This window comes from Galeopterus variegatus, unplaced genomic scaffold (assembly GCF_000696425.1).
Source record: "Galeopterus variegatus unplaced genomic scaffold, G_variegatus-3.0.2 Scaffold3115, whole genome shotgun sequence".
NCBI classification, from domain to species: Eukaryota; Metazoa; Chordata; class Mammalia; order Dermoptera; family Cynocephalidae; genus Galeopterus; species Galeopterus variegatus.
In genome coordinates, this window is record NW_007729226.1 from 1 (window position 1) to 10,418 (window position 10,418).

A 10,418-nucleotide genomic window follows, 5' to 3' on the forward strand; every position below is an offset into this window, starting at 1 on the left:
CTCAATCTGTCAATTTCTGCTTCTGAGGTTACTCTTAAATTTCTAAAGATTTTTTTTTTTTTGCCTTATGTAGTTTAATACCATATCTTTCTGCATAAAAGTTCATGATTGTTTTATTTTCGTGGTGCCTTTTGCCACTTATCAATATGAAGTGTCCCTCTTAACATGCTTATGCTCTTAGCCATGAATTCTACTTTGTGATTCTGGAATTGCCACTATTACTTTNATTTTTGTTGTGGAAAAGAGACAATGGAATATGCACACTTACTTAGGAAACATTTAAATGGTGCAAAATGAGAGTCAGTGGGAAGAAAGTCTCTCCTGCCCCCGCTGCCCTGCACAGAGGGGACCTGCCACCAGCCTCCTGCACCCTTCAGGGAGGCCAGGTGGGCGCGTGGGCCTTTCGCTGCCCTTGGTGGCCATGCCCACTCCCCTCACCCCTCACACAGCTATTCAAACGAGTTTAGTGGGAGTTCTTTTATTTAGATGTGTTCTTGTCAATTACGTATGGTTTCGTGTGCATGGATTATTTATTTACATAAGCGGTGTTGGGCTACGGATCTCATTCTGCTGCTTTCTTCTTCCTACTCACAACTGCATTGAAAACATCTGCCCCTGGCTATGTCTCATCCAGCCCATTGCATCTCACTTGCAGAGAACGCCCCACCAAGTACTTAACACACAGAACACGATCTCCCCACCTTTTTACATAAACAGCGACCTAGTAAACACACTCATGCTCAGACATTGATCAAAAGCCACCTGAACATACGTTCTATTGAGACTTGAGAAGGAAAGGAGAGATAGTAGCTGTGTGGCCAATGTCACTAGACTCCAAAACAGAAGAAAGGGGGGCTGACCTTAGGTGGTGGAAGTAGGTTTGGGGACAAGGGAGCGGACAGCCATGAGCAAAAACAGAAGCTGCTAGCAGTTACTGAGCGCCGTGTGAGTGCGTGCCTTTGCACTTCTAATCAAGTCTACCCTATCAGGTAGATATTATTTCCACTCTGCAGAGAAGGAAATTGAGGCTTGGTTAAGTTAGGAGAGAGCGCTGGGATGCACTCATGACCTCTGAACCTACAGCCCATGTCCCAACCACCGGGTTACGCTTCCTCCTCCCCTTGTGGAACTGTCACCAAGACGCGGGTCTTGTCTTTGGTTTACTTTAGTTGCCACTCAGCTTCTTCTCCTAGAGATCCCTATTTCACAGCTCACTTCACTGGGGTGCTTTTCAGAGGTGCCATTCAACTAGAATTGAGCTGAACAACTGTGGCCACAAAGTGCCAACCACATCCTCCTTCAGGCATGAAGGACTCAGTGCTGTGGCCCTTACCGTCCACCCCTAGGGAACCCTTGGCTGAAGAGAGATGCCCAAGGTCACCCCTTTTGGGGGAGCAGACCAGGAATCGGTACGAAGACTGGTCGATTAGGGTGCATAAAGCCCAGGTCCCCTTGCCCAGCTCTGAAGAGCCATCCCATGTCCAGAGGTCCCTGCAGGGTCGGCTGAGGCCCTTGTCGGGACCACCCCCCTGCCCAGTCTGTTTCTACCTCTCCCTTTTGTAGGGAGATCCCAAGGGCACCCCCGCATAGTCTTTGTTGCCCTCGCTTATCCAGAGGTCCCTGCAGGGTCGGCTGAGGCCCTTGTCGGGACCACCTCCCCCTGCCCAGTCTGTTTCCACCTCTCCCTTTTGTAGGGAGATCCCAAGGGCACCCCCGCATAGTCTTTGTTGCCCTCGCTTTTTTTCTTTATACCTTTCTACCCCTCTTTTTTCTTTCTAGACCTTTCCTACCCCCTACCATCCTCCAATCCAGTGGACAGGCAGCTGCGGTCCTCACGTCATCTTCCCCTTGTCTCCCATCTTGTACCTACATTGTTGGAGGCTGACTCACCCCTATGAACACAGGTTGGCTTTTTGGCCCCACCTACCCGGATCTCCCTGACCAGGAGGAGGATCTCAAATAACACATTTCTGTCTTCTCAGAGAACATCCGCTCGCTCTGAGGCCGCACCCTCCTCACCAGGCTGCGCAAACATCTCCAGGCTCCAGCGCAGCGGGGGTGGCCCCTGTAATGTGAAACACTGGCAGTGATGGCGCTGGGCCATTACAGTGATCTTTGTCTCGGAAAGAATACTTGAAAATTACAAAAATTAGGCCATTTCCACAGCATGCCAGAAGCACCCAAATTACATTTTAATCACTATACAGAGGAAGCCCTGATACTTGGCTTATAGATTCAGATGTGTCTGGTTTTAATCAAGGCGTGTGCTGTTTTTCCAGTTCCCCCACATTGGACTAAAGCAAAAGACTCCGGAATCCATCACCAGTGCTATGTTAAAAGAGCCCCGTAGTCCACGCTTTTATCACGAAGTGCAGGAGAAGCTACCGCCAATATACAAAGTCCGGGAGAAGGTGAGTCTGGAGCACTGGCCACCTGCTTCTGCGGCTGTCTCAGGGGTACCACCACTGGCACTTTGGGCCAGACAATTCCTCTTTGTAGGGCACTGCTCATTTACCATCCCTGGACCCCTCAAGGCTGGTCGTATCCCCCTGGCATACCCTGGTCACTATGGCAACCCATATACTTTCCCGAAGGAGCGACCTCCCTGTCTAGACAATCAAGTAAGGCTCGTCTGTGGACGGGAACCTGTGGTTACAGCTCACAGTTCTTGAACATACACGTTCTGCCTCCCTGGGCCATTCATGAGCAGCTTCAGGGGCGCTGAAGCGGCGTGAGTGGGAAGCAGGAATTGACCTCACACCCACCAAACTCGCCCTGCGACTGGGGCCAGGGCTCTGGTCCTCTGGGATCCCTGTAGGTCAGAAGAAGAAGTTGGTCTCCACGGCCTCAAAAGTCCTTTCCAGCTTTTGGTTCTGTGAGCCTGTGCACTTTTCCACCCTTGCCTCCAAATAAGGTGTTTTGGAAGAGAATTTTTATGATTTTCAGAAAGTTGGCAGTAAGGTTGAGTTTCAAATCCCTGAGCCACTGTGCACATCCGTGTCCTGGCCGTCCTGTGCTGGTAGCTCCATCTCTGGTGATGGGTTTAATGGTCTTGCATAGTGTAGCTGTGCCTCAGCCATCTCCCTCCTCATCACTATGTGCCAGCTCTGAAAGTGTCCTGGAATCGTGACCAGCGCCCCTGCATCTCTCCCCTCGCTCTTTTCCAGCAAGCCGTGGACAGCAACTTCCCCTTCTCTGTGCATGACAATCGGCATAGTTTTGAGAACTCTGGATGCTACCTTGACTCTGTGAGTATTTTCTTCCCAAATTTCTAATAAAATGGCAAGTGACATCAGGGCTCTTCATTGTCTGCAGCATGTTGGAGATAGAGGACTGAACCCCAAACTGCAACAAGGTCATAGCAGGTTACCAAACAATGCACGGAGCTCCCAAGGTTGCACGTGGCTTTCAAAGTCTGCACCAGCCTTCTGCCCAGGTTTGTGTGCACTTCACGCTTCTCGACATGACTTCCCGTAAGTTGTGTCTTTCGTGAGCTTTCTTGTGAAGATCTGTCCTGAGAAGGAGCGATCACCTGTGTGTGTCTCTGGACAGCAGAGCCAAGACCCACAAGGAGGAGGTGAGAGGGAGGGGATGCTTACATAAAAGAAAGAACTTCCTAATGCCTGCAATTGTCTTTTTGCTAGAGCTAGTAAGTTCCCTGTCATGGAGAACACAAATTCTTTTTAATTTTTTAAATTTGTTTTTTGGCACCTGGCCAGTCTGGGGATACAGACTCTTGACCTTGGTGTTGTCAACACCGCGCTCTAACTAACTGACCTAACCGGCCAGCCAAAACACAAGTACTCGTACTATTCGTTAGTGGTTCTTAACACTGCACTGTCCCATAGAAATATACTGTAAGCCGTATATGTTATTTTAAATTTCTCTGGTGGTCACGGTAAATAAAAAGAAACAGGTGAAATTAAATTTAATAACATATTTTATTTAACCCAAGAATTCCCCAAGTTTTCAATTCAACACATACTCAATATAAATTATTAATGAAATTTTTTTACATTGTTTCCCCCCAAACTAAGCCTTTAGAAGACAGTGTGTATTTTACACGTATGGTGCATCTCAATTTGGACGGCTCACATTTCAAGTGCTCAGTAGCTACCTGTGGCTGTTGGCTACCAGACTGGACAGCACAGGGTTAACATATCTTAGGTAAATGGTTGTATCAGGTGATTTCTGAGAATCCTTACTGAACCTCAATGTCCACGACGACGACGATGGTGATGATGACGTTAATAATACCCATAATTTGTTACGCATTTGCCATATACCAGCGTCTCATATTATCTCATTCAATCCTCACAGTGACCCTGAAGGCAACGACGATGGTGATGATGACGTTAATAATACCCATAATTTGTTAAGCATTTGCCATATACCAGCGTCTCATATTATCTCATTCAATCCTCACAGTGACCCTGAAGGCCAATTATTTTTATCATCCCCAATTTAGAGACAAGGAAATTGAGAACCAGTAAAGTTAAACAACTTGCCCAACATGACCTTTTACTCTGTGCAAGGATGTCTTAACTAAATCTAAGTGGCATAACATAAAAAATCTGGTTTGCCTCTGTGGAGTGTTGAAAACAGAACCAGAATATCCACTCTGCCTGCCTTTCTAAATGGAATGCTTAATATTAGTTTCTAAATTACCAAAGTAACATATGTCCTTTTAAAAACTCAAAAAACATAGAATTATATAAAATTAAAAATAAAATTTACACCCTATTTTCCTTCCTTACAAACTCACCTTGATGATTCCCTGCTAATAATTAATATCTCTTAAAAATTCTTATTTTGCTGTTCTTTTAAAATTTTTACAGTTGAACGTTTTGTTTATATACCTCTAATTGTTTTTGTTGGTAAATTCATTAAAACTACAAATATTCTTCAGATTATTGCTTTGACTCAATCTCAAAGGTTTTTCTAATTAAGGTTTCATTATTATTTGCTTTCAAATAGTCTGTGATTTAATTTTTAATTTCCCTTTTAATTAAAAAATATTTAGATGAAAGTTTTAAATTTTCTATATGCTTAGAATTTTTTTAAGATCACCTGTTCGTTGCTAATACCTAGTTTTATGGCTTATAGTAAATTTTATAGAGATGATCTGTGATTTTTACTTTTTGAATTATATGGAATATCTTTGTTGTCTTGTATGTGATTAATTTTAACAAGTGTTTCATGGGTTTTTACAAAAAATAATTATTCTACCCTTTTGGTAATAAAATTCTTTATATTTATTAATTCAGGTCTGGTAATTATGTTATTCTAATCTTTCATATCCTTTTCTTAATTTTTGTCTCAATCTGTCAATTTCTGCTTCTGAGGTTACTCTTAAATTTCTAAAGATTTTTTTTTTTTGCCTTATATAGTTTAATACCATATCTTTCTGCATAAAAGTTCATGATTGTTTTATTTTCGTGGTGCCTTTTGCCACTTATCAATATGAAGTGTCCCTCTTAGCATGCTTATGCTCTTAGCCATGAATTCTACTTTGTGATTCTGGAATTGCCACTATTACTTTCTTTCTGCAAACATTTGTTTTTTATGTTATGGTCCATTCCTTTGTCTTCATAATTTGTACTTATTTTTAGTCATTTTGCTTTGGGTTTGTCTTCTATTGGAATACAGCATGGTTTTTAAAAAAATCTGAGTCATTGTTTCTTTATATGAGAATTTAACCCATTCACATTATTATGAAAATTTATGTTTTTGCTTTCGTTTCTGACAACTCATTTCTATTTATCATAAACATGGTAAACATTTCTATTTATCACGTTTATATTCTGTTTCTTTTTTTCCTCTCATGACTTTGCTAGAGTAGTTGAATTTATTTGTGCACTCTGACTTCTACTGATATCCTCTCTCTATACATTCTATATAGATACCATCAAGTATAAATGTTTAAAAAATATATAAGCACTCTATTACTCTATGAATATATGGATTAATATCCATAGCTTTTCCCCAAGAAGAAGGCAAGTCTTCAGAGTGCTTTACCTGCCTCACTTCACTTCCTGGGGGCTGTTGTGTTGGTGGGTGGCCCAGGTCGTCTTCCGCCAACTCCTGGAGGTGCCATTCCTAGATGTCAACCTGGAGTTCAAAGCAGTAGCCTGACTTCTCCAGTCAGATTGAAATACTGGAATTTCAGTTCCAGATTGCTTGCTTGCTTCCTTCCTTCCTTTCTCTCTTTCTCTCTCTCTTTCTTTCTCTTTTGCTCTTTATCCTTCCTTCCTTCCTCTCCCCCTTTCTTTCTTCCTCTCCCTCTCTCCCTTCTTTACTCTTTGTGAATTCTTACTCAAAGTTCCAACACATTATCTACAAGTATTTAGACTTAATTATAACTTTTACTTGCTACTTTCTTCGTAGCTCCTTCCCCCCTTCTCTTCCTTTTATTTGTTTTTCATTTTGCTGGAGTATCCTCGAGTCAATTTTAGGAGAAGCTTGGACAGTGTGCCCAGCATCTTCCACTTGTGTCCCCAGAGCCACTCTCTCCTTTTGCTCCCTGTTCTGGCTCCAGGGCCTGATCCGTGTGGTCTACATTCTTCCCAAGCCCCTGAGACCCTGAGCCACTGTACTGTGCCCTGGGGTTTCCCTACATGAATAGTCCTTTTATAAACTCTCCTCCAATTGCCCTAATTTGAGTGTGCCATTGGTCTCCTGCTGCAAACCTGACTGATACTGACCCTTGTGAACAGACAACCTCATTTTACTGATGTAAGTAAGGTCGATGTAATCTAATGTCTGCTTCCTCTCAGTCTTTTGTGTTAGCATACTGTTTTCTTTCCTAGTTTTCGAAGACACGATTTTGATTACACAGTAATTCTCAGGTTCACATAGAAGGTGCTGAGAGTTAATGAGGAAGCTGTGACCCAAAGGTGCTGCTTCCTTCAGGGGAACCCTTGGAGTTGAGAATTCAGAGTCCTCAGACTTGTCAGAGAAAGAGCCATCTGTCCCACTGAGTGCTGGGGAGGCAGCCAGAAATGGGTACACCAAGGAGCCATCAGGGTGCAGGGAACCTACCTGGGGTCCCCGGGAGTTGAAGTTGTTTAATAGGCTGTTTCTGGCTGGGCTCTCTCTGTTTCTGCCTTCCATGTCTCTAAAAATCCAGCCCCATTGGGGGGACTGAAGGTGTCCAGCCCCATTGGGGGGATTGAAGGTGTGAGAACAATAACAGAACATTACCAGGATGCTGTGAGTGTTGATTGACAGCATTCAACAGGTTGGTAAAGAAGACCACTTGTCATCCAGCCCCATTGGGGGGACTGAAGGTGTGAGAACAATAACAGAACATCACCAGGATGCTGTGAGTGTTGATTGACAGCATTCAACAGGTTGGTAAAGAAGACCACTTGTCACGGTTGTCATATGGAGCATTTAAACATATACATGTTATGTAGTTGGTTTTAATAAAGACCTTGAATATTTTCCTACTAATCTTCTTGTAATTTTTTCCCCAGGGCCTGGGACGTAAGAAGATGTCTCCAGATAAAAGGCAACATGTTTCAAGAAATTTCAATCTTTGGGCATGTGACTACATTCCATCTTGTCTCGATGGCTTTTCAAATAACCAAATATCATATGTCTATAAGGAAGCCATGGTGGTCTCAAATTTCAGACGCTTTCCAAGACGCTATAATGAGATATGGAGTACTTTTAAATTTATTCCCGAGCGAAGCTATACAGAGTATTTGAAAAAGAAGCCCAAAGTAAGGTTCACTATTGACAAAAAGGCTATTTCTCCACTGGATCCCTAACCCTCCCAGAAGATTCTTGATGAGTTTAATAATATTGGTATTTCATCAGCCATTCTAAAAGTACATGTTTTCTGATCCAGCACTACCATTTAATCTTTGAAATATTTCTGTGATTTTTAAGAAGGTTGAAAAACATTCAAAGTCCTTATAAAATAAAAATGTGTGAAGATATACACACACATAAATAAACTTTTAAGATTGACACATTTACTTTGCGGGAGTTTAAAAAAGTACATAATTAATATGTGGCATTAACATATTCATTTTGAAATTTCAAACAATACAGAGGAAGCAGAAGTCTCCCTTGATTTTATCAGATCTCCAATCCTTGTCCTGTCACCAGAAGTAAGTTAACTCTGGGCTGGCCAGTTAGCTCACTTGGGAGAATGTGGTGCTGGTAATACCAAGGTCAGGGGTTCAGTTTAACTGGTCAGTTGCAAAAAAACAAAACAAAACAAAACAACAACAGAAGTAGGTTAATCACTTGTTTTTATTCTGTGCATTTATAATCATATGCATGTGCATAAATACATAAAATTTTGGACATGAATTATGTCACACAGTACATAACATTCTACAAGTTTCTTTTGATATTAGCATTGTATCTTGGAGTTCTCCCAGGCAGTCTGAATAGACCGATTTGTTTTAAGCTGGCACTGTATTCCCAAATATGTATGTGCCATATTTTTAAAAATATTCTTCTTATTGATGAGCATTTGAATTGTTTCTAATTTTTTGCTGTCAGACACAATGCTACATGCTTAATCAGCCTCTTTGGATGCAAGTAAACAGGCACCTCTGAAGTAGACGCTGGAAAGTGGCCTTGTTAGTGCTGGATGGGACAGTGTGCACAGTTAAAGTTTTAATAAGTACGGCTAAATTGCCTTTCGAAAAGACTGGACCAGTTAAACTCCTACCCTCAATATCTGTGAGTGTCTGTTTCTCTCCTCTCACGTTATCACTTAGATATTTAAGGACAAAAACTGCATCTTGTAATTGTCTTATTTTGCATTTCTCTAATTAGTGAAGTTGAGCTCTTTACCCGCACAGTGGCTGTTTATATTTCCCTTTTATAAATTGGTCAGTGTCACCTTCATTCTGTACCAAAATTTTCTTGTTTATTCTTGGATATTTTTCCTATACATGAATTTTAGAACAAGTTTGTCATGTAAAACAAACAAAGAAACTCATTGGCAACTTGATAGCAAATTTCCCAAATTTAAATGTTAATTTGTGGGAGAACTGGCATCTTTATACCATGCTGTATCTCCCCACTTATTCAAATATTATGTCCTTCAGTAAAGTTTATAGTTTTCCTCACATAGATCTATTTCTTTTCCGTGTTTATTCCTGCATATTTTGAAATTTTGTGGCTATTTTTTTTTTCAAGTTGCACTTGCAGATTGATTTTAGCTGATGCGTGAGAGAACTGTGGATTTCTGTGTGTAAATTTGTCTGTTTGGCCACCTGGATAAACTTATAATAATAAATAAATATTTTAGTAAAATAAAAATAATGTTCTAATAATTTTTCAGTTGATTCTCTTCTGGTTTTTTTAGGTAGACAATCATATCATTTGTGGGAGTGAAAATTTTACATCATTTCTAACATTTATACTTTTATATATTTATACATTTATACTTCCCTCCCATCTTATTGCACTGGATAGGACCTCAGGTACAATTTGAATATTATCACAGATAGTGCATATCCTTATTTTATTTCTGAATTTAATGAGGCTGCTTCTAATGTGCCACCAAGAAATCTGACTTTTGTTGTGATTTAGGGTACATAACTTTTATCTAGTTAAAGATAGTCTCTTATGTTCTTAGTTTTCTAAATGCTTTTGCCCCTGAAGTATTTTTTTGTGTGTGTGTGACCGGTAAGTGGATCGCAACCCTTGGCTTGGTGTCGCCCGCACCGCGCTCACCCAGTGAGCGCACCTGCCATCCCTATATAGGATCCGAACCCGCAGCAGGAGCGCCGCTGGGCACCCAAGCGCCGCACTCACCTGAGTGCTCAACGGGGCCAGCCCACCCCTGAAGTATTTTAAAAAGTATATCTACATGGAAAAATTTTTAAAGAAAATAAAAATAAATAGTAAAAAAAGAATTTTCCTCACATCGCTGCCCCCCAGTCCCCATTTTCTCTCCTAGGACCAGCCCTATTGACCTATTTTTGAGTGTATCCTTTTCAGGTAGGCTGCAAATAGATTCTCTCTGTCTCTCTTTTTCAGACACACATACTCCTCTCCCCCGTACCACTGTTCCCTTCTTCCACTTCGCTACCGACTATACATACAAATATGTCTACAGAGCACGCCCGGGGTCCTAGGCAGGAGCCGAGGACAGTACCCCCTGCCTGGAAGCAGGCAAGAAGCATGCCGAAGTACCACTTCCATGCTGGTGGCCCACCACAGCTCCCCCGTACCACTGTTCCCTTCTTCCACTTCGCTACCGACTATACATACAAATACGTCTACAGAGCATGCCTGGGGTCCTAGGCAGGAGCCGAGGACAGTACCCCGTGCCTGGAAGCAGGCAAGAAGCATGCCGAAGTACCACTTCCATGCTGGTGGCCCACCACAGCCACCACCACAGCCACTGCTGCTGCAAAAGTGGCTCGATGCTACAGCAGTAGCTA

At 42.0% G+C, this 10,418-nt stretch overlaps 1 protein-coding gene across 1 annotated transcript; it reads left to right on the forward strand.

Annotated features, from left to right (window-relative positions):
- Nucleotides 1–2,279: 2,279 nt before the first annotated feature.
- On the forward strand, nt 2,280–7,974 carry LOC103599813 (testis-expressed sequence 36 protein-like; the record flags this gene model as incomplete). Its single annotated transcript, XM_008583984.1, has 3 exons — nt 2,280–2,411; nt 3,168–3,248; nt 7,479–7,974. Coding segments are annotated over 3 exons (510 nt in total), but the record flags the coding sequence as incomplete, so codon positions are not given.
- Between the last annotated feature and the right edge of the window lie 2,444 nt (nt 7,975–10,418).